The sequence below is a fragment of the Aulonocara sp. 'chitande type north' Nkhata Bay genome, linkage group LG7 (assembly GCF_057382095.1).
Source record: "Aulonocara sp. 'chitande type north' Nkhata Bay isolate Kocher_YH1m ecotype deep benthic linkage group LG7, A_spYH_male_GT1.1, whole genome shotgun sequence".
NCBI classification, from domain to species: Eukaryota; Metazoa; Chordata; class Actinopteri; order Cichliformes; family Cichlidae; genus Aulonocara; species Aulonocara sp. 'chitande type north' Nkhata Bay.
The window spans coordinates 1,617,252-1,643,369 of record NC_141350.1 but is presented as its reverse complement, the minus strand read 5'-3'; the positions used below and the strand labels follow the sequence as shown (position 1 = coordinate 1,643,369).

General features: G+C 44.7%; 3 protein-coding genes across 3 annotated transcripts; 2 read left to right on the top strand and 1 right to left on the bottom strand.

The window, feature by feature from the left end:
• Positions 1-1,012: 1,012 nt before the first annotated feature.
• LOC147324248 (cytochrome P450 2J4-like) lies at positions 1,013-10,258 on the top strand. Its single transcript, XM_086297900.1, has 11 exons — positions 1,013-1,306; positions 2,422-2,584; positions 3,016-3,168; positions 3,263-3,423; positions 3,582-3,650; positions 3,728-3,832; positions 4,028-4,166; positions 4,621-4,706; positions 5,854-5,955; positions 6,037-6,178; positions 6,273-10,258. The coding sequence occupies exons 1-11, from the start codon at positions 1,145-1,147 to the stop codon at positions 6,458-6,460; spliced, it is 1,470 nt and encodes a 489-aa protein (XP_086154026.1). The 5' UTR covers positions 1,013-1,144; the 3' UTR covers positions 6,461-10,258.
• A 4,357-nt stretch (positions 10,259-14,615) lies between these two features.
• Positions 14,616-15,851, top strand: LOC147324247 (uncharacterized protein F54H12.2-like). The gene is made up of 3 exons (XM_086302708.1): positions 14,616-14,807; positions 14,887-15,464; positions 15,512-15,851. The coding sequence occupies exons 1-3, from the start codon at positions 14,616-14,618 to the stop codon at positions 15,849-15,851; spliced, it is 1,110 nt and encodes a 369-aa protein (XP_086158834.1).
• Positions 15,852-21,545: 5,694 nt separating this feature from the next.
• LOC147324246 (uncharacterized) lies at positions 21,546-25,340 on the bottom strand. The gene is made up of 7 exons (XM_086302319.1): positions 23,423-25,340; positions 23,313-23,348; positions 23,052-23,231; positions 22,814-22,924; positions 22,627-22,686; positions 22,453-22,536; positions 21,546-22,357 (listed from the first exon to the last, which is right to left on the bottom strand). Exons 1-7 carry the CDS (start codon positions 23,499-23,501, stop codon positions 22,299-22,301), a joined length of 609 nt encoding a protein of 202 aa, XP_086158445.1. The 5' UTR covers positions 23,502-25,340; the 3' UTR covers positions 21,546-22,298.
• Positions 25,341-26,118: the final 778 nt, after the last annotated feature.

Genomic DNA, 26,118 nt, shown 5'->3' with positions numbered 1-26,118 from the left:
ATTCTTAGACTTTTATAGCCACGCTTTCACGATAAAGTCCTCCCTGCAGTGCAGCACTTGCAAACATTAACAAGATTCTTTTAGTCTTGATGTAATGGACTTCAGTAACTCTGCTAGCCTTAATGTTTCCATAATGCTAGCAGCATTAGCAAGAGCAGCTAGGTGAAGATTTTGTTGCAAAGCTTTTACCATTGCTCTGACTCATCTACCTTACAAAATCCTTGCAATAAAACAAGGTTGGTTGCTCAGTAGCAGCTGGCCCTTTGCTACTTAGCTGATTACGTAATGTGCTGTCTGTATAGAGTTCAGCACCTGTACAGTTCAATGATCCAACAGGCCTTTCAACTCACACAAATGGAGTGTTTTCTTTTTTCATTCTTTTTCTCAAAGAAGAGTTTGAAAATAGCCGACTGATATTTTACAGCCATTAGAGTGATCGTTGTACATGGATACATTTTCATTTTATGATTTTAGTTTTTCCATATCACAGCTGTGCAATCATTGCTGCCAGTGCTACATAAGAACCACACGTATGTTACACATTTATAAAATACAGAAGCAGGTCTTTTTATCTAAATCTTGTTTACGCTTTGTCTCTTTGTATCTTAATATTAAAGTTTATTTAGTTTATGATCTTATGTGAGGGTTTCCTGCTGTTTGAGCATGTTCAGCTCAGTTTTTACCTGGAAATTCTGACTCTTTCACTCTTTTCTTTCAGATCTTTACAAGTCACAGCAAATTCTTGTAGATTAGTCAGTTTACCCAGTTTACTTCCACGTTCTTCTTCACATAGAAATGAGGATCCTCGTATTCAAATGTGTTTTATTAACAATGGAAGAAAATGAAACACAGAAAAATGCCTGACACTATGCGATATCTAAGGAAATCTGATACCGCTGTACAGTAGCCTGTCACATTACGCTAAAGGTGGTGGAGCAATGTGCTCTGTGTGAAGGGTGAAACACGCTGTGTTTCACCCTTCACACAAATCTCAAGGTGTGTAGGTAGAAGAGGGCCGGCTGAGCTACATATTTAAATGTGGGTCTGCCAGCTACTCCTCTCATTTCAAGTCAATGCTGTGGAAGAGAGCCAGAGATCAGTAATAACTAACACTTTTTCATAGTGCAGTCCAAATCGTCTCACCATGTTTGTTTCAATTGCACTGCTATGCCTCTGCCTTTTATTTCTTATTCTTCAACTCAAATCCAAGAGGCCGAAGAACTTCCCACCAGGCCCCCCAGGCCTTCCCCTGGTGGGGAACACTTTGCAGTTGAGTTTGGAGAACCCCTTAAAGGACTTTGAGAAGGTAAGAAAAAACATTCAATAAAATAAAAATGTCCATAATGTTTTATAATATTTTTTTTATCCTATTGATGGATTTACTATTATTAGTACTAAATGGGTCTAAATGTTTAGCTACTAAAACATTAGTGTGCTTTTCCTGACTGTGCTGTTAAAGACAATACCAATGCTTGTGGCTGTAAAAGGAAACACCTTTAAAATCCAAAGTTCTTACACTATAGTGAGCTCCTTATGTGATTACAAGATAGTTTAGCATAGTTTAAACCCCCTGCAATCATCACTGTATATGGATCAATGTTCAGCTTATCGTTTAAGAAATGTCATGTGACAGTGCTACATGAGAAAAGAACCACATGCATCTCTACAAATCAGACACACTGTGCTCCGTTTTTAAAACTGACCAACATCAACATCTTACAAAATGAAACACTGAAGTCCTTTGGTCTCATCACTGCTAACGTTTGCTTATGCTGTATATCGTTTTTTGTTTCGCTGCAGGTCATCAAACTACAGAGAGAAATGTGTCTTTAACAAATGCATATGGCATGCTCTGCAAGCGTAAAGTTAATAAATGTGTGCAGTGTGTAATGCGTGCTTCTATCCACACACAAATACAAAGTAATTTTACACCACGTCAAACTATTTTACAAATGTGTATGCCCAGACCTGAATAAATACAGATGTATAATAACTGATTTATAACTTAATTTATTAATTTCAGCTTCAGGAATTGGATAACGTTCTCCTTCAAAAAGCTGTTTGTGCATACACATATTTCTAAAACTACACGTTACTTCACTCTCACTTGCTTAGAAAACCTGCAATGCACGTGCACGAATCATCTGATCAGTCACGTCGTCACGTGGAGTCTTGAGACAAATCTCACGCTGCCAACTTTGCACAGATCCACAAATGTAAGCATGTCCCACTGTAAATATGTGGGCTTCCTCTGTATCCCTCCATGAAATGTTCAGGATTAGTTCATTTGATGCTTTTTTCTCTCCACAGAATAACTGAAATTACTGGACAGAAATGTTTAACCGTGTTGGAGGGAAATGTCCACCTGAGTATCTGGTTCATAAATTTCAAAAACTGCCATGTCATTTTGTTCCCTCCCAGCTGAGGAAGTCTTATGGAGATGTCTACAGTATTTACATTGGCCAGAAACCAGCTGTAGTCATCAATGGGCTGAAGGCCGTAAAGGAGGCGATGGTGACTAAGGCTGCTGATTTTGCTGGACGACCCCAAGACTTGTTTATTAATGATGTCACCAAGAGTAAAGGTAGAACAGATGTTATCTAGCACATGATACACTGTGTTCACACACATTTTACCATCAGTACCCAAAACAGCAAAACGAAAAATTAAATAAATAAAACAAAACAAACTAAAAAATCCAGTATATACGTTAGCATATACTGGATTCTATGGTTTCAAGTTTTAGTGCATTATTATTTACTGCATGCATGAGGAAAAACACCCAGTTTGAGATAAGCACACAGGGACAACATGGGTTAGGAAAATTCACCTTTTGCTGTTATCTCTTTGTAGAATACTCCTCTTCATCACAACGGTGCAGCACTCATGCTGGACCATGTGAACGATCCATGTAAACAATAGAGTTCTTTTAATGAATGTGGAACGTAATAAAAGATGACACAGTCCAGAAAGTAAATGATCTTGTTTCCCTTTGTGCTGATAAATCTGTTTTAGGAGTAATTTTGGTCGATTACGGCTCTAGTTGGAGGGAACATCGTCGCTTTTCTTTGATGACTTTGAGGAACTTTGGTCTGGGGAAGAACTCGATGGAGGACAGGATTCATGAAGAGATAAAATACATCGTTAGAACCTTGGAAGACAGTGTTGGTAGGTCCGTCTGTGACCACAACCACGTTGCATTTGCTGTTGTTTCCTTTGCATTCCTGTAAAATTCTGTTCTGCTGAATAATCTCTTCTACAGGTAAAACCATGAGTCCTCAAGTTATGTTTCACAATGCGGCCTCCAACATCATCTGCCAGGTCCTGTTTTCTACACGCTACGAATATGATGATGCGCTAATCAAACAGATTGTTCAGTGCTTCACTGAGAATACCAAGATGGCCAATGGACCGTGGGCTATGGTGAGTAAAAGCATGTTTCCCATGTAATCGTGCTTACTTAGGAATCCTGTCGTGGCTGAAGTTTTACGGCGACAATTCCACTGATACCAAAACTAAGATGCAGAAGTTCTGTGTTCATCCCCCCCACTCTCATTTAACTCTCTTGTCTTTCCTTTCAGCTCTATGACACTTTTCCCATAATTCGTAACCTGCCACTGCCCTTCCAAAAGGCCTTTGAGAATTTAGAGGTAATTTCAATTTTCACTTTACCAGCAGGAAGAAGTAAAATTTGTTCAAACTTTGAGTGACTACGTTTGCTTTTTAGACTTCAAAGAAAATTGCAATTGGTTTGATCAATGAGCACAAGAAGACCAGAGTTCCTGGAGAGCCACGAGATTTTATTGACTGCTATCTGGATGAACTGGAGAAGGTGTGAGTGTGAAAAGAAACAGATCTGCTCTAATTTGAGTATGCAAAATATAAAAATGATTTGACTTTATTCAACCTACACTTTTCCAAAAGGAGATATTTGTATAGTTTTAGTTCACAAGATGGTTAAAAATTCTGTTTCAAATGTAAAGAGCTGAAGGCATTTCTATCATATTCATTATTCCCCTCCTTTTAGAGAGGCGATGATGGGTCTTCATTCTCAGAGGAGAGGCTCATTATGAATGCTTTAGATCTTCACCTTGCTGGGACTGACACCACCTCCAACACCCTCCTTACTGCTTTCCTTTACCTGATGAACTACCCGCACATCCAAGGTAAACCTGCACATGTAAATAAGACATATTATGGTTATTTGTCATTGGTGTCTGTGGTCCTGCTCGAGGTTTTCCAGGTGTTCACTTGTACTTCAGCCTTCACATAATACAATCTAGTCTGAGCCACACCCGATAGCAACAAAAGGGGCCATGCCCGTCCCAGCATGCTATATTCTATATGCTCGTTATATTAACTTAACAAAGGAGAGTCCCACTCAACTCAATTCCTTACCGGTACAAATTATTTGTATTAGATTAGGTGTGGATGTGGTGTTTGATATGACTAATATCATCTCATGTTAAAGGTTGAAGACAAATTGAATGAATACAGAAGGTTCCATCTCTACGGGCCTAATGCTTTAGTGTTACATTACTTGTGTGTAGTCTTCCTTTGTCTCACCTACAGATATCTGAAATGTGGAATTTAATGTGTGGTGTAATCCCTCCTGCACAGAAAGATGCCAGCAGGAGATAGACGACGTGTTGGGAGGGAAGTATCGGGCCAGTTTTGAGGACAGACATGAGATGCCTTACATACAGGTACTGTATATCAGAGAGATTTCTACTTATAATTGCCTTTTATTTAGCAGGCATTGTTACACAGCATAGCGAGTCCTACAGGTAATCATAAAGAGAGAACACACACATGCACAGGGTCCACAATAAGACGATAGCTCCAGGACAAGCAGTAGGTGGAAAACAGAATAAATATCAGCCTGAATCTCCTCATTTCTCAAAACAGTTTATGTTGGTTTATATTGGCAACAGACACAAAAACTCAGACCAGTTTTGGTCATCATTAATAACATTAGGTGATGCATTTAAACAGCTTCTTTTCAGGAAACCGTGGAGCCTCCATTGTTGTAGAAAGGACTGGTTTGACTGGAACTGGTCTACTCATAATAAAAAGAGCGTTTCATGTCGAAATCATACTGCAGAATCATCATGACCTTTTTCCACACTGTGAACTATGATGTTTGAATGTTTTCATTAGTCATGAAACAAACGTGTTTTATCTTAATGCATAAAATCTAGTAAGGCTGCTGTGTGATGACGTTGACTAAGAAGTTTTATGTTTCCACATCAGGTAACTGTTTATTTAAAGCAGAACATTAGACTGATGGTCCACAGCAGTGTCAGCTAACAGGGAGAGTAGCCTCTCTGTCGTCGTGCGCTGTCACAAACATTGAGTGTCAGGTTCATGCTCCAGAATATTTAGGAAGCCTAACATGGTAAATGGGCTGGTTCTTATACAGCGCTTTTCTGCTCTCGTGGAGCACCACATGCCACATTCACCCATTCACACTTTTTTCTGTCGTTTTACGTGCTTCCTTATTAACATTCACACATACTGCTCTACCTGCTGAGCCACAGGAACCCACTGATTTTATAAGAAACATACGCACTCAACCATCAGGGTCGTGTTTGCCTACTTTGAAAGAATTATATTGTAATTTAAAAGCTTGTTTTGCATAATGTCCTGGTTACAGACTGTAGTTAGGAACTACCAGGATAGGTAGGAAGGATGTTAGGAACACCCTTTCCCTAACAAACCCCTGGCTTGTCTGTGGCTTATAGGGAGAGGTCCCCACGTCTGCAGCCTTGAATTTCTGTTGTGTTTTTATGTCAAAGTACTTAAAAATTGCTCAGTCAGATAAAGCACAGAAAATGTCTTCTCTTCATCCAGGCTGTGATTCACGAGATACAGAGAGTTGCCAACACTGTTCCTCTCAGTGTCTTCCACTGCACCACTAAAGACACAGAGCTGATGGGTTATTCCATTCCCAAGGTAAGGGCCAACTGGTTAAATAGGTAGAGGCAATAAAGTGACGAGCATCCTTAATGGTTTTGAGGTTGATTTCGTCCTCAGGGAACAATGATCATCGAGAATCTGACCTCAGTGCTCAGCGAGGAGGGACAGTGGAAATTCCCTCATGAATTCAACCCTGAAAACTTCCTCGATGACAAAGGAGAGTTTGTTAAACCAGAGGCCTTCATGCCTTTCTCTGCAGGTACATGAGCACAAACACGCTGAGTAACAGCACAGACATGGCCAGTTCAATCAATGTGTTTTTGATAATTTTGTGGTCTTTTTCAATGCCTCAGGTCCTCGGGTGTGTCTCGGGGAGGGTCTGGCTCGTATGGAGCTCTTCCTCATGATTGTGACTCTGCTGAGGAAGTTTAAGTTCATCTGGCCCGAGGACGCAGGAGAACCAGACTTCACTCCAGTCTTTGGAGCCACTATGACTCCCAGCCCTTATCACATGAAGGTCCAACTCAGGACCGCGCACTGAAGTGGCGTGCATAGGTGGAAGATGCAGAAAGAAAAAGTGCCACTTAGTTTTGAAAACCTATTTAATGAAGAATGCTGTACTTAGTAGTTTAAATAGCTTCTGCTGGGAAAATTTCCCTGAGATGTTTTAACACAATGATTCTCAAACTGTGGGACATGGAGCCTCTTCAGGTGGGACGTGGGTAACAAAGGGAATGATGAGAAAAAAAACAAGTTGATTAGCATCTGTTGAGTGGTATTTATTAAAACTCAGCTGTGATTTTTTTTTAGATTAAAATGGTCGTGGAGTGAGACGTGCTTTGGGCTTCTTAGCGGGGTGATGCCAGTTAAAACTTTAAGAACAAGTGTATTAAAACACTAGACAGTCTCTGATAAACATGCCAAACTCACACTTGTCTTACTCCTTTTTAAATCACTTTCTCAAACATTAGGAACTTTGTTTTGGAGCTCCTCGATTTTAGATAATATTCATAACTCTTGACTAACTCTGAGTCAGTATAAATGGAAGCATCACTTAGGCTACGAACTACTCTGAATGCTACAGTCACTTACATTATCCCTCTTTTCATTAAAAAGGTGCATTTTTAAACTCTAAAAGCACTTTAGAAAACAATGAATGATAACCAACAGCACTGGTCTGAGAAATGGTGGAGGTATGCTTTGGAGACCTGTCATCAAAGCATTCAAATTAAATGTGTACCAGCTGCTGCAGCATGGGTGCTGTTGCTGTTGTTGTTGAGTGTGTGCAGCAGTGTTGTCACAGCAAAACGTTGTCCTTTAGACGTCTCATGTAGCAGAAAAAATGACAGAGTTAAACCCTTTCTCCTTTGGCCTTACTGTCTTTGAACAGGTTTTGTCAACACAACCACTCAAGATGTGTCAAAAACACATGTGTAGTTAGAAGATGGGTCTGGTCCACGATGGGAACACATCAGTCTTCTGCTTTATGTCAGCAGATTTGCCTCCACTAGTTGAATATCAGTTGTTTTTGTTTACTAGCACAAGTTAAAAAGAAATAATCACTTTGCGACTGACCATCAGAGCCAGACTTTGGCCATTTAGCACAACTGTTACTGTTCAACAACAGTTTGAAATAATAACCTAAACTGAGGATACGCAGTCATTCCTGACTGCTGAATCATGCAGTTTTTCAAATGACCTAAATTATTGATGAATATTCAAAAATATTACTGAACAATATAAAGCACCTTGAGGCGACTATTGTTGTGATACAGCCAAGTGTGACTCACTTCACACTTGGCTGTATCCAGTGAATACTGTGAGTCAGTTCTTTGGCAGTTCTGAGCCTTCCTTTCTTTATAAGCCAATATTTGCAAAGATTATTTTCTATATGGGTGAAAGGGCTTGTGTTACATAACTGATTGCATGTTGATAAGATGTTTGATCCTTAGCAGTCTGCAAAGACTCTGTGTGCCTCCCAGAGCACTCTGGCATACACACGCATCATAAGGTCATGAGAGAGGTCGTACCTTCTCTTACTGATTTATGCTATGGGAAGACACCTACTCTGTATCTGCTTAAGTAAGACACAGAGAAAAAACCCAACAGTCATATGACCCCCTATGAGCAGCACTTTGGCAACAGTGGGAAGGAAAAACTCCCTTTTAACAGGAAGAAACCTCCAACAGAACCAGGCTCAGGGAGGGGCGGGGCCATCTGCTGTGATTGGTTGGGGTGGGAGAAGGAAGACAGGATAAAGACATGCTGTGGAAGAGAGACAGAGGTTAATAACAGATATGATTCAATGCAGAGAGGTCTGTTAACACATAGTGAGTGAGAAAGGTGACTGGAAAGGAAAAACTCAATGCATCATGGGAATCCCCGGCAGCCTACGTCTATTGCAGCATAACTAAGGGAGGATTCAGGGTCACCTGGTCCAGCCCTAACTATATGCTTTAGCAAAAAGGAAAGTTTGAAGCCTAATCTTGAAAGTAGAAATAGTGTCTGTGACAGGGGATTTCTTTAAATCACCCGTAGTTCTTCAGCTAAGACACCTGAGTTAGAAAACACAAACACTGCAGTTGTCTTTACTAATTCATGAACGCAAGACCTGCGACCTGCGTCTCATCACTGTCTGCGTTCTTTATTTATACTTTTCTGTGTGTGCATGTGTGTGTGTACAAAAATAACAACGTCACTCAGAGCAACGGGTTTTCCCCTTTTCGACATCTGTATGTTCTCGGAAAAGAGTTGAGGTTTCTCTTCTCTACATCTAACTGTTCTCTGAAAACAGGAAGCGGTTAGTGGCTGAATAAGTTCATCATCACAAAAGTTATTAGGTGAAAAGTCACGTAGACATGTAGATTGCTTAGTGATCAATAAAAAGCACATTTCATGAAGCTGATCACATTATATAAAAACAATTTCCCTTTGACATTCCCTCCTGTTGATCAAAAAAAATGAAATGTACAAGTCATCAGTAAGTAACTACTTGTCTTTCACATTTTCAGTTACTACATAATTAGTTGCACGTCATCTTCATCTTACAAATAGGAAAGAAGTCTTCATGATCTTCATCGGTTTGTGGTACATCTGCGTATGCTGTGAGTGATAAACGTATCATCTGTGAAATTACAGCTTTTAAACAAGGAATAACACAAGTAAAGAAAAGCCAAATAAAATAAAATAAAACCAGGAAAACTCCAACGCCGATCAGCAGTCTCTTTAGAATCTGAAGCCATGTTTAAAGAATGTACATTATCTGGTATGTAGGTGCAGCAGATGGTGTTGAAAAAGACACACAATCCTCCTTTCTCAGCCAGGATCATGTCCAGTGCTACACGATGTTGCATTACAGCAATTCTGAGAGCGTCTATTTCTTGGTTTTGTCCCTCGTTGACCTTGCAGGATGCATTGAAGAGCAAGCCGAATCTATAGTCCAGTGTCTCACTTCCGAGACCATGAGAGAGATACTCCCATACGGTTTATGACAAAATTTGATCCGATTTGATTGATGGCCCTAATCATGACCTTTTGACCTCCCCCCTCCCCCCCGGAAGTGTGTAATTTGATCCCCTAAGCGTGACGAATTGCATCCTGAGAAGGGAGGGGGGAAACCTCCGGAAGCGCGGCACCTGTTGTTGGGAAAAAAAGAAAAAAGTTTTTAGAGGGAGGGAGGGTCTGCGGTATGGGAGGAGAATAAAAGCAGAGAGGAGGAGTCCGTCACAATTTCTAAGGCACAGACGCAAGATGGATTTCCTTCTGCAGCCCAGCAGCGCTCCTGTGTACTTGGACGGCGAAGAAATCTGCTCCCCCGAACCCTCGAGCATGGGGGGCAGCAGCAGCGAGTGGTCCTCGTCGATTATCAGCGATACCCCCGTCACCGTCTACAGTAACAGATCCGGAGCAACTGCCGCTCCGCGGAAAGAAGGGAGAAATAAGAGCGTCTTTATGTTCCGCAGCCAAATACCAGCACCGAGAAACTTGCGGGGAGAATGGACTCTGCCTTTTGAGGGCTGTGGAAAGTGGGGCTACATATTCAAATATGAGGTAGGAGAGCTTTGGCTTTATCAGCTTAATGAAGGAGAGAGCTTGATGGAGTCGAGCAGCATTGTGAAGCTGACTTCCGGTGACTGGGCCGTGCTGAAGCTGCTGATTGCGATGGTTATCGGAGAGGCTAACGAGGATTTTCCCATTCCGGAAGAGGAAGATGTTGCCCCTAAAAGACGCCGGAGAGAGGTAGATCCCCCTCCTCCCCCTCCTCCTTCTCCTTCTGATGAAAAAGAGTATGATGATCCTCCTGCTGAGAATGATGAAAAAGAGCATGATGAAAAAGAGCATGATGATCCTCCTGCTGAGAATGATGAAAAAGAGCATGATGAAAAAGAGCATGATGATCCTCCTGCTGCTGAGAATGATGAAAAAGAGCACGATGAAGATCCTCCTTCCCCTCCTTCTGACTCCTCTGATGAAAAAGAGCATGCTGACCCTGCTGCTGAGAATGATGAGGATAAAGAAAAGACCCTCTCTGTAGAAGATGTTTCCTCCTCGGATGAATCATCTGATGAGGATGATCTCTACACCATTACAGAAGATGATGAGCCCCTGGCTGAAAAACTTCCAGAAGATGACGATGTTCCCCCAGCTCCTGAAAAAAAAGAGGAGAAAGCAACCCCTGCTTCAGCCGCTGAGAATAAAGAAAACATTCCCCCGGCTCCAGAAAAAGCTTCTGAAGAAGAAGAAGAAGAAGAAGCTATTCCCCCTCCTCCACCACGGAACGGGGGCATACGCTTCAATGACGAGGAACTGATCAAGACTAAAACAATCTTGTCAACCGTCTGGTCTTCAGGAACCACAGCCACGGGGAGATGGAGAATGCGTGCCAGCCTGCGCTCGACGGATGAGTCTGATGCGCCTAACATTTTTGTCATGGAGAAATTCAACCCCGACTGCGGTTTATTTCGCAGCATGATGGTTTTACCAGCCAAAGAGTGGGTCGTAAGAATGCTGCAAGTGAGGAAGGATATTACAATTCTTTTTCAAACTTGCCGCTACTGGAGAGACGCCGTAGGGGTGAGAAAATCTCTCAGCTTTTGAAAATCCCCGCCCCTCCCGGACCACGCCCCCCTTCCTTCTGTTTTAAAAAGGAAGCCCGTTCAAAAAGCCTTTTTTAGCTCAGAGAGAGAGATGGACTCTGCACCCCTGCTTCGCGATGAGGAGATCAGTTTTTCGGACGAGGGCGAGCTGGTACCCGACACTCCCGGCTACTACGGACCTCTGAAGCGACGGCGGCGGCAGCAACAGCAGCAGCATGCCGACAAGATGGACGGCTGGGCATCTTCTTTATTCATCGACACTGTGAAAACGGCCGTGTATCATCTGGTCAACTTGGTGATCAACAAGTACCGCACCGGGGAATGCAACGGCTGTAAGATCGATCATCCCAGCCAGAGACAACACGAGTGTCTGCAAATCCTGGAGGATGATTTTTACTCCGACAACTATTACAACATCAGAAAGAAACTGCTCACCCCTCGCTTTGTCCCTTCCATTCAATGTCTGCTGATAGCCCGCAACATCAAGACTGATGACGTCAAAGTCGGGACGGTGGCGGAGACTCTGCTTCATGAGCTGAAATCGGTGAGGAAAGTCTTTGACGCCATCACCGATGCTTATGACAATTTGGTGGGTCAAGACGTAGTTAAAATCGGGGAACTGCGTTTGGTCACAGAGTGCTACAAAGGGTACTGATTCTTATTCTGCATGCAACCTTGTTTTCTGAATCATGTATTCTTTTTCTTTAAAAAGAAAAAAAAAAAAAACTACCTCGTTTTTTAATCCTGCTTTATTTTTTAAAAAACAGAACAAAACGAAAAAACATGTATGCTGCTTTTTTTAATCATGTATTCTGTTTCTTAAAATCCTACCTCATTTTTTAATCGTGTATGCTGCTTTTAAAAGAAAAAAGTATCCTGTTTGTTTGTAACCTTTTAGCATGTTTACCTCAGGTTTTTAAAAAAAAAAAAAGTTTTTGTAATTGTATTCCTGTTTGATTCTATAAGTGTGTTTTATCTCAGGGTTTTGAATAAAAATGTATTCCTGTTTTTTGCATGTTAAACCCTCTGGTTTTGAATAAAAAATATTTAAAAAGCATTCATCTCTGGTTTTTGAATAATGTATTCCTGTTTTCTGCACATTAAGCCCTCTGGTTTCGAATAAAATAAAATAAAAAAAATAAAATAAAATAAAAAATAAAAACATTCATCTCTGGTTTTTGAATAAAATAATAAAAGCCGACTCCTGCGACGCTATAACGCAGACGGGCTTTTTATCAGAAGACGAGATGGCTGAGGAAAGAGAGATGAAAAAAGTGTATTACGACCCCCTTCACCCCGGTAGTTTCGGAGGGGTAGATAGACTCCGACGTGCTATAGAAGATGAGACTGGTAAAAAAGTAGATGTCCGCAAGGTGCAGGATTTTTTATCTGAGCAGGACGCCTATACTCTACACAAGCCGGCGCGAGTAAGATTTAAGAGAAATAGAGTGTTTGTGACCAAACCCCTGAAGCAGCTTCAGGCCGACCTGTGCGACATGAGACACCTGTCTGAATACAACGACGGATTTAATTATTTATTAACCGTCATAGACGTATTTTCAAAAAAGGCTTACGCCCGTCCCCTGAAAAAGAAGACGGGTTCGGAAGTGACTGAAGCTTTCGAGTCTGTGTTGAGAGAGAGTGAAATACCGGAAAATTTACAGACCGATGCGGGAAAAGAGTTTTTCAACAAGAGTTTTCAAGCTCTGATGAAAAATCACAGCATCTCCCATTTTGCGACCGCCAGCGACCTAAAGGCCTCGGTGGTGGAGAATGTGGAGATATTTCACCGCACACAATACCAGACGCTATCTGGAGGTGTTGCCCGATCTGTTAGAAGGTTATAACCGCAGTTATCACAGCAGCATTAAAATGGCACCTGCCGAGGTGCGCCTCGAGAACGCGGATCGAGTGTTTCGTAACCTGTACGGAACGACCCCCGCCCGTCCTAAAATAAAGATGAAATTTAAGAGGGGTGATCTGGTGAGAATATCCAAATTGAGAGGAGTATTTGATAAAAAATACGAACAGAGTTTCACGGACGAAACCTTTACTGTGATCCGGGTCCTTCGGCGCTCGCCACCCGTGTATAAGCTAGAAGATTATGACTGGGAACCTATCGAAGGATCGTTTTATGAGCCCGAGCTGCAGAAAGTGAAACTGACCGAGGACAAAGCGTTTCATGTGGAGAAGATTTTAAAGCGGCGCGCAGTCAGAGGCGAAAAACAGGTTTTTGTCAAGTGGAAAAACTGGCCGGATAAATTCAACAGCTGGGTGAAAGCCTCGGAAGTGGTCGGCGTATAAAAAAAGAGGCCCCTCAGATCATTCGGCTCATTTCTTTTAATTTTCTCATGGAGTCCGATGGGTTTTACGTGACCCTGCCTTCCAACGCCAGCAAGGACTTATTTAAAGATAACACCAGCGGCTGCTACACGGTGGATCTGGCCAAACCCCTCGAGCTGACCGGAGAATGGACCGTGGGCCTCTGCGAATTTATTTATCCGCACACCTGGTACAATCTACCGTCGGACGCCTCCTACTTGGAGCTGATGCGGACGACGGAGGAGGAAGCTCAGCCCGTGGTGATTTTAAAATTCGGCAGGGGAGGTCATTACGGACGCGTTAAAGATCTATTGGATCACCTGGTGCCGGCGATCAAAAAGTACGACCCCTCCTTCGAGGCCTCTTTCAACAACATCACCAAACGTCTGGACGTCAAAGGAGACGGGAGCCATAAAATAAAGGTCTTCCCTCCTCTGGCTTACATGCTGGGATTGAAAACGAACGAGTGGTGGACTCTGACGAAGCGCTCTACCCCCTATCCGTGCGATATGAGCGCGGGCGTATATAACCTGTTTCTCTACACCGACATCGTTCAGTACCAACCGGTCGGTGACAGTTACTCGCCACTACTGAGTGTGCTGAACGTGAAAGGCGATTACGGAGACGTGGTGAGCGTCAGACACAACACGGTGCATTACCTGCGCGTATCTAAAAAATACATTAAAACCATACGCGTAGAAATTAAAACGGACCGCGACAGATTCGTGGATTTTGTTTACGGGAAAACGATAGTCAAGCACTTTAAACCGGCTTGAGAATGGCGGCGCGTCTCCCACAGGACCCCCACCGTTTTGTGAGATATTATGAGGGTCAGGTGGGCGGATCCCTTCCGGGTTTTTACGGAGCCCCCGTGATGTACGGCAGAGGGATAGGATCCATCTTCTCCAGGCTGTTTCGTTTCGTGTCTCCTCTCTTCAAATCGGGGTTCGCCGTAGCTAAACCTCACCTGAAAACAGCCGCTACCAACATCGCTACAGACGCTGTGAAAAGAGTGATGGGTAAGCTGACCGAGCCTCGCCAGGAGGGGGCGGGGGGCATGATGGTCCTCTCCCGCAGGAAGAGGAAACGCCCTCCGGGCGAGCGGGTTAAAAATAAAAGTGCCGGAGTAAAAACTAAATCAGTCAAGACCGGCGGCGGAAAGAGAAGGAACCCCCAGCGGAGCTCGGACATATTTTAGAAGAAAAAAAAAAAAAGTCTCTCTTACACAAGAAATCTACCGAATGCACCCTGGCCGAACTGGATCTATTTTCGGCTCCCATGACCCAGCTATCTATAGAGGATAAAAAATATCAAGAATGTCAGCCCCTCTCTGCGTTGAACGACAACTCACCCATTGAATTTTTCATCCCCGGAGACGGGGAAAAGTATCTCGATCTGAACGACACCATGCTCCATCTGAGAGTGAAAATTACGGAAAGGGACGGGAGCGACATCCCGCCCGACGCCGGGGTAGCGCTCATCAATTACCCCCTCAATACAATTTTCAGTCAGTGCGACGTTATTCTGGGGGAATCATTTGATTTCGCAGTCCAGCGCCACCCATCCTTACAGGGCCATGATCGAGACGCTGCTCAACTTTTCAGAAGACACTCTAAAGAGTCAATTCAGCGCCAGTCTGTTTTACAAAGACACGGCCGGAGACATGGATTCTATAGTTATAAGCAACGGGCCGAACAAAGGGTTAAAACAGAGAGCCGTTTTCACGGCCGAGTCGCGAGAAGTGGACCTGCTGGGTCCCCTCCACGCAGATATTTTCTTCTGCGAGAGGCTCCTGCTGAACTCTGTGGATTTGAGAATTAAATTGATACGCAACAGCGACGCCTTCAGTCTGATGGGAACTCGGGATTCGCAGTTTGCCCTGAAAATAACTTCGGCCTCTCTGTTCGTTAAAAAGGTCACGGTCTCGCCGGCCGTCAGGCTGGGGCACGCCGCGGCCCTGATGAAAGGAAACGCCCTCTATCCTCTTTCGCGCGTTTCTGTGAAAACCTACTCCATCCCTGAAAATTCCAGGATCTGCAACCAAGAGAATCTCTTTCTGGGAGCCATGCCCAAATACGTGGTCCTGGGCATGGTTCATCACGACGCCTTCACCGGGAGGAGGGACATGTCGCCACTTTAGACACAACGACGTGGAGTATCTGGCGTTGTGTCAGGACGGCAGGCAGGTGCCCGCCAAAGCTTTCCAGCCACAGTTTGACCGCGGAAATTCGGTCAGGGAGTTTTACCACGTTTTCCGCCACGGGGAGACACCTCAAAGATTTGCCTCTGAGCATCGACCGCCGGGAATTTAACGAGGGGTACGCCCTGTTTGCCTTTAATCTGGAGCCCTGCGAGGATGCGGACGCCCTGTCTCCTGTCTCCAACGGGAATTTGAGGCTGGAGATGAGATTCAGAGTTCCTTTGCCTCAGACCACCACTCTCATCGTGTACGCCTGCTACGACTCCATTTTGGAGATTGACTCTAAAAGGCAGGTGCTGGTGGATTATTACTAAAAAAAAAAAATACATGGATAACCTTCAGCTGGAGCACATTCTGCATCGCGCCTTGGGAGACGTTTTCTGCGGGGTTTGGGCCTCGGACCAGCTGGCCTTTTTGAGGCGCGACTTTAAACCCCCCGCCTACTTTATAGTAAACACTCACCCCTCGCACTTGAGGGGAGAACACTGGCTGGCTCTGACTCTGGAAAGGGACGGTTCCTCCACTTTTTTTTACTCTTACGGATTCCCTCCCGACTTTGCTCACTATCCCTCGGTCATCTCAGAGTTTCTGGAAGACCGCTCTGACAAAATACTCTATCATGATCGTCAGCTTCAGCACCCTATGTCTGTCGTTTGCGGGCAACATTGCATTTTTTATCTATGTCACAAGGCTCAGGGGTTATACGTCGGCAAAATACTTTCTCTGTACTATAACGATGTGTTTAAAAATGATGACATGGTGTCTGACTTTCTGAAAGGACACTGCCCCGCTCGCTCTCGCAGAGGTCATCACGGGGCGTGCTCCTTACAAAAGTTTAAAGATGCGTGTATCGAATAAAGAAACGTAAACAAAAAAAAAGTTTGTTGCAGCGTTTTTTATTTCATTTGTAAAAAAAAACAAAACGTTTGTTTTACATAGAGGTCCAGGTCGGGGAAAGCATCTTTTTGACCCGAGAGGGTTTTCTCCCCCTTCGCGCAGGTGTCTGTACTCCCTCCTCCTCCTCCTCCACAGATTTAAGACGCGCGTACTGGTCGCGAGCTCGACGGTTATGTATGGAGGATGAGGGGATGTTTGATTCGACCAAAGTAGTTAAAAACGCGTTCCATCCTTTCGGTCGCGTTTGGTTTTTACTTTTAAAAGAGAGGGAGAGGTTTTTAAATAGATCGATCATGTGCGAACCCCGCACCGCATCCCCCTTGTAAACAAATTCTCCCCTCTTTGTCCATCCTCCTCCCCCCTCCGCTAATTTCTGCATAATGTAGCGGGCGTTTTTGCGGTCTCGAGGGGGTAAGGATTTTAATACTTCTTCCACCATTTCATCCTCCTCCTCCTCCCTGGGCTGCTGCACCTGCTCCTGCACTTGTTGCTGCTGCTGCTGCTGCGCCTCCTCGGGCGGGAGGTGGAAAGTCACCTGACTCTCCTCGTCCCGACCCTGTTTAGAGAGTGTGAGATATCTCCGCAGCAGAGACTCGTATCTTTTGACTTTTTCGTACGAATTTAGCCGCGGATCCTCCAGTATGGCTTTCATCTTTTCGTCCAAATCATCTTTGGCAGTTTCTCTGACGGTAGGCTCGGTGGGTCGGGTCAGTTTTTTCAACTCGTGAGAGGGAACGAGAATCATTTTTTTAAACATCTCAACGTTTCTGAAATATTCCTCCCAGCAGGTTCCCCAGAATGGGTACGGCTGCAGACAGCAGAGGGAAAAGAAACCCACCCGTTTGTTTCTTTAAAACTTGACTTTTACGGTTTAAGCTCGTTTTCTTGTCGGCCAGCAGCCTGATGATCTTTTGCTGGCGTTTCAGTTTTTGGTATTGAGAAGCGGAAAGAGGTATGTTCCCCTTTAAAAGATTTAAAGCTATCTCGCACAGCGCCTGGAGGAAATCCGGGGAGCTGTGAGCGAGAATGTCTTTGCGTTTCTGCGGCGACGCGTGGTACAGAGCTTGCAGTAAGACTGCGTTTCTTTTTATACGCTGAGACATGGCTACTTGGGTTTGGGCAGGTAAATGACGGGGTACTGCCCCGGAAGCAGACCGGCGCGCACTCTGTAGCGTTCTGGGCACGAGGGAGTGAGATCGAGGATTAAATACCCGTGGGGCTCCTCGGTGGCGTCTTTGAAACTGTCTGAGAAAAATGTTTTTTGCGAAGGGAAAATCTGACGGGCCAAAATCTCAATCTGCAGCTTGTCTCTGGGGTTTTTAAACAACACCATATAATTGGAGTTTAAGCTGATGGTGCGGCTGTATTTACCCTGATGGAAAACGTTCTGGGTCAGCATCATGACCGAGACGTTTTTATGGTGGCGGTATTGAGTGAAAATTTTAACCACTTCCTGGTGATCCGAGGCCTGAAAGATGACGTCATCCAGCACCACCAGAACGTCTCGGAAATCTTCAAAAGAATCAGGCAGCCCCTCGACAAATTTAATGTTTTTATTGGTCTTTGAAAGTTCCTCGTACATGGGTTGAAAAGAAGTATAAATCCACACAATATTCGCGGGCACAGTATCCATGACGCGTTCGCAGTTTTCCAAAACACACTTTACAAAATGAGTTTTCCCACACCCGCTAGGCCCCACAACGAGACAGGAAAAAGGCACTTTCAGTCTGTGATCAAAATCAGTTTCCTCCATTTTTTAGAAAAAAACAAAAAACAAAAACAAAACAAAACAAAAAAAAAACAAACACCCTAGTACCCGAAAGGCAGAGTTGTACCGTCTGGAAAGAGACGTCTCTTGTCGTAAACCACGCGAAACTTTTTCTGAAATGATCTGTTTTTGAGCACAAAGCCTCTCTTATCCCTCTGAATCCCGTGCTGAGGGGTCTCGAGCTCCGCCTCCTTCATACCAGAAAGGTAACTTTCCACCAACCCGCTCATACTGTCAAAATTGACCCGGTCGCAACATTCTCTCGTCTGCGTTATACCTTTCATCTTTACCACCAGTTTCTTTTTGTTTCTGGTCCAGTAGGCATAACTCTTTGGACCCGCGGAGACAAATTCCTGGATGGTGTCCCCGTCTAATTCGTCCGTGAGATCCCCTAGATAGTTGCCCAGCTCTAAAGTTTCCTCCCCCTCTTTCACTACGTAGATCAGAGAGTCGGTGTCGGTGTACAGAACGCTGCGCTGCAATTTTTCTAAATACTCGTAGAGTTTTAGACGGGTGTAGGCTGTGGTGAAAGCGGCGATGAAAACGTTATTGGTCGCGCCGGGAGGTATCACGCACCGCTCGTTATAGCTCCACTGAATTAACGCCACTTCCTGTTTTTTGGTCTTTAAAAAAGAGACGTGTTTAAAGTCGTACTGGCCTGAAAAGACGTAGTTAAAAAACTGACTGGGCTTTCTGACCAGAGTGGTCTGAGTCAGGTTGGTTCTCTGAGCAAACTTTCCCCAGAAACTGTTGAGACACAATTTCGATACCTGCCTTTTGGCCGGATTCACCTCTATTTTTGACGGGTCTAAACGTATGCCCTGATGCCTGTGGTACTCTTCCACGTATTTGCTCCTCTCATCCTCGTCGCGAGCTTCCGGAGGATAGCCGGAGGCTTCCTGTTTGCCTTTGAGAAAAGTGTTAATATAACCGGCAAAAATGTCGCTGCTGCGGCTATCAAAGTGCCAGACCTCTGTGATTTTAGCCACTCTGTAACCCAATTCTAAGGCTTTGTTAAACTCGACGGTGACCCAGACCCCTGTGAGAGCTCTGGTCTCGTCGTCGTGAAGGCACGGGCCGCTTTGATGATTAGTCTCGGCGCAGGTGCGACAGAGGGAGAATATTAATTTACCTCCGGGGGTTTTGTACGGTAGAACGGGGAAATAGAGCCCGCGCGGCGGGTAAACGGTGGCTCTGATCAGCCCGAAATAACTGCGAGGGTCTGCAAAATTCTCTCTGATGATTTGGGGGTGATGCAGAGGGTAAGCGCGCTTGGCGTTGACGTAAGGGTACAGGGATGTGACGTCTACGTAATACACATTTTCTCCTGGCGAGGCGCTGTAACGCAGCCTCAAGGCCGAAGTGCGGCCTCCGTAAAGTCCCGAGTGAGGAGACAGAGGTTCCGGGGCTTCGTAGCTCCGCATAAAATTTTTAACCTCCTCGTTCGATTTTTTCATCTCGTTCCATTCGTGCTCCCACAGCGTGACCGTGCGGACTCTGTAAACGTTTCTCAGCTCCCGGAGCCTCGCCTCGGCGGAGGCGTGCAGGTCCCCGTAAGGAGCGCGGGTCAAAGGGCAGATTTCCTCGGGCCTGTAGCATTTTGGACAGCCGTGATAAAAGCATCCCAGAAATTCCCACACCCACTTTTCCCCGTTAATCAGCGCGTATCCGTCGACAAAGTACGGGCCTATTTTTTTCTCCCCTCCGGTTGTGAGAGCGTGTTGAATGGGAATTTTCTGAGAGCGAGCTACCCACTCCAGCCACTGAATGGACGCGTGCGAATAGGCTTTGAACCTGCGCCCATAGTTGTCAGGCGAGGGGATGGCCAGAGTGTTTTCGGGTAGGAAATTGGTGAGAAACACTTTCATGCAGGCTGAAGCTATAGTGACGCAGCTGAAAGGGTCGACTTTAGTTTCGCCTATAAACCCGTCTCTGAACTTTACGCACGCCTCCCTCAGGATATTAACGTCGTTTCGGCAGTAATACAGGGACTCTTTTTCAAAGTTAAACACCCCACGGGAGGCCTCGCCGTGCCAACGCAAAAACTCCTCCCGTTCGGAGAGGGACATGCGTTCTACCCCGTAATCCGAAGGAGGCGGGTACGGACCCACGTATTTTAAACGGTCCCGCGAGCTGAATTTGTGAGGAAAAAATCCCTTGGATTTGTCCTCGAAGCCTAAAGCTTTGGGCATAGCGCTGAGACGCATGGTGAGAAAAGAAAGCGAGTCTATGAATTTGAGAAGGAAATCGGATTCTGTGAAACATATAATTTTACTGCCTTGCATGATGAGAGAGGGCGTCATCCCCTCTCCCACCAGGTGACTTAGAATTAAATAGCTGTCAAACCCTTTCGCGTTGTGCGCAACGAACGTGGTCTCTCTATATCTTTTCCTTCTGTATCTTTGGAGAAACTTTTCAACGCAGTCTACACCGTAAGCGTGCCACTCTTCTCCTTCTAGAGATTTTGTGCACACTAGGTAAGGGACGTGCGCCCCCTCCCTGTCTGGGAAGGTTTCAAAGTCGGTGTTGAAGCTTTCGTGTTTCAGAGGTTGAATGTAACACAGGTGCTGATTTTTGTCGGGAGGAAGCTCCGCGCGGCAGATTTTACATCTGGCGGCTGTGCACCTGTGCTTTTCGCGACGGGAGAGGAGTTTGCAGTCCGGACATTTATACAATTGTTGACAAACGCTGAGGCCGGAACTGGAGTGAATTCTGGGTTGTTTGTGTTTCAAATAACACATGCGTGTGCGACATGATCTGTTACAATCCGTACAGATTACAGAGTCCAGAAAGTGAGTGGGGCACGCGGGGTCAAAACAGAGGTTGCAGCGGTTTTGACAAAAGTGTTCCTCTCTTTTATAATACCCGCGGTGACACTCCTCGCAAATGTACTGGATTCCTAAAAATGTTTTTAGATTTTTTATCCCGTAATAGTGATGTCGGAATAAGAATAAGTACAGCGGGTGAGACGTGTTTGGGTAGTCTGTTTCGATTAGCGAAAGAGTTCTGTCCTCGGGCGGGCGGTAAAACACGACGATTTTACGATTTAGTATTTGCTCGAATTTACCTATGTCGGTGAGGGTTACCTGGGTGCGATCGCTCAGCCCCGCTAAACGTTGCAGCTCTCTGCCGCGTTCCAGGGCCTGTTTATCTGTGAAATGAGGTTGAGTGAGGTGAATCAGGTTAATGGCGAAACACAGATTATCGTTTTTGTTTCTTACCACGTACAGACAGCGTCGCTTTTTGACTAGAATTTCATCATCTAACGTTTTGCGAATCTTTTTACGCGGGTCATTGCCGCCTCTAGGATTTCTAATTACTTGCACAACAATTTCTAGGGGAGAGCCCGCCACGATCGCGCCGTTTGATTGTATCAGCCTGGCCAACAGGTCCTCAAAAACCGGTACAATGTTTTCAACGCTTTCGTCGACGTTAAAAACAGCGTGATTTCGCGCGTGCTCGCTGATGATCTCCAGTTGAACCCGGTCGTTACGACTAACTTCCGGTCTCACCCTATCCGCTAGATCTACAAAATTATCCCTGACGTCGAGGTAAAATTGAGCGAGGTCGGTCGCTTCATTCGGAGAGGGAATGTTAAATACTCGCCTTATTTCAAAATTATTAAATTGTTCGCGGCGAGTCACCGCATCGTTCTGTACCCGAGATCCTCCTTGTTGATGCTCCGCAGGCCGCTCCTCCTCCGCGGGCTCCTGCTCCTGCACTTGTTGCTGCACCTGCTCCTCCTGCTGCTGCTGCGCCTCCCTCTGCCGGTCGTAGAGCTGAAGAGCATTTTCTAACGGTTGCAGAGGATCAAAGTTCAGTTTTCAATGTTTTGAAGGAGGGCTTGCAAAGCGTTTTCTAAAGGCTGTAGGGGGTCGATCGGTGGTGGGGCTATATTGTTTTCTATCGGTGGGGCTATATGATCAACGTCTCTGTTCATTTCTGCCACGGCTTCCAACAAAGCGTCAGGAATGCTGCGTTCTTCTGACATGATTTTCTTTATTTCTTAATTCACAGACTTTTACATGTGTATGCTTTTACTTTGCATCCCTTTACAGGTCCTTGTGTCGATATATTGATGCATATGCGCGGACTGTTATGCGTGAATGAAAGCGAGGTCTCCGAGGATTCTCTTCTTATGAAGTAGCCGTCGACCTGTAAGAAAAGACGGACAGAATGTAATTTTTAAAACTTACATTTTTTATAGAGCGGAGAAGTTTATTAGGATCGATTCATCCCTCGTCAATTACCTCTCAGTCTCCTGAGAGGAGGAGGAGGAGGAGGAGGAGGAGCTCTGGACGGTTCCTCCTCCGCCTGATTTTCTGTATCGGTCTCTGTCGAGAAATAAAAACAGAAGAGAGAAAAGTTTTAAGAAAACAATCTCCTCCTTCCTATTTTTGAGAATGAAAAAAACTTTTATTTACCTCGCTCCTCCGTCCGATTGTCTGTAGCGGGGGTTTGAATAGGTATATCCACAATCTCGGCTGTCGAGAAATAAAACAAACTTTTAAAAATCCGCTCCAAGTCGGGAGGGGCGGTATAGCACACTCGGATTACTCCGTCACATCCTGTTATTCAACAAAATGACGGATAATGCAACATATTGTTTACCTTCGGATTTAAAAGCTATTTTCCTGCAGTTCTCCTGGTATGCGGAGACGAAAATAACATCGTCTTCTTCTTTTCGCTGCGGCGGCGGGGTCTGTATATTCTCGATTACCGCTGTCGAGAAATAAAACAAACTTTTAAAAATCCGCTCCGGGTCGGGAGGGGCGGTATAGCACACTCGGATTACTCCGTCACATCCTGTTATTCAACAAAATGGCGGATAATGCAACATATTGTTTACCTTCGGATTTAAAACTTTTTTCTCCGCAGTTCTCCTGGTTTGCGGAGACGAAAATATCGTCGTTTTCTCGCCGCGGTCTTTCGCCGATCGGCAGCGGAGGTTCTGCGGGGAGGATGGCATCTAAATCGCCTCGGAAAACGGCCGGATTTATGCTGGTATTCACCGCACTATCAATAGCGTCTGTAAGTAAGTAACAGAGTTTCATTGAAAAAAGTCTATCTAAACTTATTTAAAAAATGATATATACTTATTTAATCGCACCGTAGTCCACTTGCGTGAAATCATTGATGTAGAAATCTAAAAGAAAGTAATCAAATTATTGACATCTCTGTTGATATATAATTTAAAGTCGTAAAGAAAAAAAGGCTTACCGGGGTGAGGTACGAACAGTTCTGGCGAGATGGCCCTGGCGCTCTGATCGGCGGCGTTGTTTGAACGGAATGCTGACATAATATTCACGGATTCTTCCTCGCGATTGGTAGAACTTTCACAGTAGGGGCTGAGCAGATATCGGCTCTTTTGACTCCCCTCCCGTTTCTTCTCTCATTTTATCCTCGTCTAGCGAGGCATCTGTTTTTTCGCATCTTTCTCCTGACAATATTGTCAGTTAGAGAGGGTTTTTTTTTTTCTCATCCTTCGGGTCTCTGTGTGTGTGTGTGTGTGTGTGTGTGTGTGTGTGTGTGTGTGTGTGTGTGTGTGTGCAGTCGGGAGAGTCGGGGTATCCAATTTCCTTTTTTTGAATGCCTTCTTGTGAACGCTGTCTGTTTTCCACATTCTGCAACGGTAAAATACGACTTAGAGGCGGATATTTGTTTTACCTTATGGGCAACAGTTGTTCTTGCTCGCCTCCTGTTGACAAAACTCGCCTCATGGTTGACTCTGAGAAAAAACCTCTTTCCCACAGAGGGGAATAAACTTATTCGAATATGAGCTTTTTTCACATAAGGCTTATTTTATGGGGAGATGTACGAAATTATTTACCGGGTTACAAGCAATGATAATATCGGCTGTTGACTCCTCATTTTCATTTTCTGTCTATTGAGAAAAACCATTGTAAAAGTATTGAAAAAAAAAAAAAACTCTACCAAGGAGCAGGCTGCGCAAAAGCTACCTCATATAGATGTTTTAATAATAACTAGAAAGCGAAAATTTCTGAAGAAATTTTAAGTGTGCCTATGCCGCCGCTAATCAGTATAGTTTGCCATTCAAACGGCTACAGAGAGCAAAACTCAGCAGAGCAGCCATTCTCCACCATGAACTATGGTAAAACCAAACACCGCTCGCGCCTCACAGATGACAGCTTACAGTTTTGTGTAAAGATGAGGTGACTTCGTACAGCCCCAATTTGTAGACGCTGTGCGCAGAGGTTCATAAGCAGACCCGACAATGTTTGCATGAACACACTTTGAAGCATTACGTTATGGACCACTTTTCACACATAGTTGCTGTACCCACACAGCCGGCTGTAGCTTTTCATCTCACAGCCCGACACATACAAAAAAAAAAAAAAAAAAAAAAAAGCAGAGAGAGCACAGACTTTACACCTGAGAGGCGTGATTGCAGATATCGCTGAGGTGGGTCCACCTCCCCTGCAGCGGCACTGCAGACCACGCCCTGCCACACACATCAAACACGTAAAATAAATATTTATGCACTTTTCATTCACTTTTTGTTTTTTGTTATTTTTACACAGTGTTCTGAATGATTAACAATGGTCTACAGCCAATCTTGTGTATTATTATACAAACTTTGGTTGTAAGATTCAGATAACTATTTAATAAAAGCTAAATATTTTATATGAGAGTAAGAAAGAAAAGTATATCTTTGTCTCATACTCTCATCAGACAATACATGAACCTCTCAATAAACAAAATATATGCTCGGCTTAAATGACAAACCGCTATTTTACACAGTGGAACACTTATTTTTAAACAAAACCAATGCAGTTCGCCACTGACAGTGCTTACCTTTGCACATCACAGTAAACACTGAACCAAGATGGCGCCCACGCGAACGAGAAATCTGAACTACGGTGTCCTGCAGAGGACAAATGGTCAAAATTGCTAAAATTTACAACATATATGCAGCTCAACAGCGACACCTTGTGACTTATTCCAGTCACTACCTTAAATATACATAACGTCTTACCTGACATTCAGTTCACCGGACACTCATACCGAATCACCAGCCCATATAAATGAAAAATAAGTCCAGCAGTCAACCAAGAGTCATCACGAAAGACTAGGGGTGACACGAGAGCGTGAGCGGGCCTGGGTGTCAGCCAGCCCAGCCTGGGTGTCAGCCAGCCCGACCTGGGTGGCAGCCAAGCCGCGCTAGCCAGCTAGCCGCCATGCGGCGGTGAAACGAGAGCGTGAGCCGGCCTGGGTATCAGTCAGCCTGGCCTGGGTGTCAGCCAAGCCGCCCTAGCCAGCTAGCCGACTAGCTGCCATGCGGCGCTAGCAGTAACATCGTGAGAGATATGGGACTTCTTGATAAAATATGGGACTTCTTGATAAAACGAGCAGATATTTTAAGTTTACACCCCTACATTATCGCCTGAAAATAGGGGAGGCTGTCATAAAGTTCAACATCAGTAACTTAGCGCGCACAGCTGTATAGAAACTCCGTGGTGCTAGCTAGCACGCAGTACAGTTATTGTAACTGTCAGCACAACGAAAATAAACTACACCTAAACTCGGTTTATATCTGACCCAAATAGAGTGCAGTTAATAACGTCTTACCTGAAATTCAGTTCACCAGCCGCCTGCTTCTCCTGCATTGGGTTCCCCTTATCCACGATTGAGCTCCGCGTTAGCCACCACCGGTCGATCGGTGGCCGCCTCGCATGTTTCTTTCCCCGCATACGAGGGGAAGAGACATATACCGGTGGCTAACGCGGAGCTAGCTAGCCACCGGTATATGAACAACTCAGTTATTTTTTCCACATCGACCAGCATCATCGGCCCATATAAACGAAAAATAAGTCCAGCTAATACAAAGACTGTTTGCGGAGCGATCGGGGGTGAAAGGAGTTAGAGACGCCTCACTGAAAGCCAAGCCTGGGTGC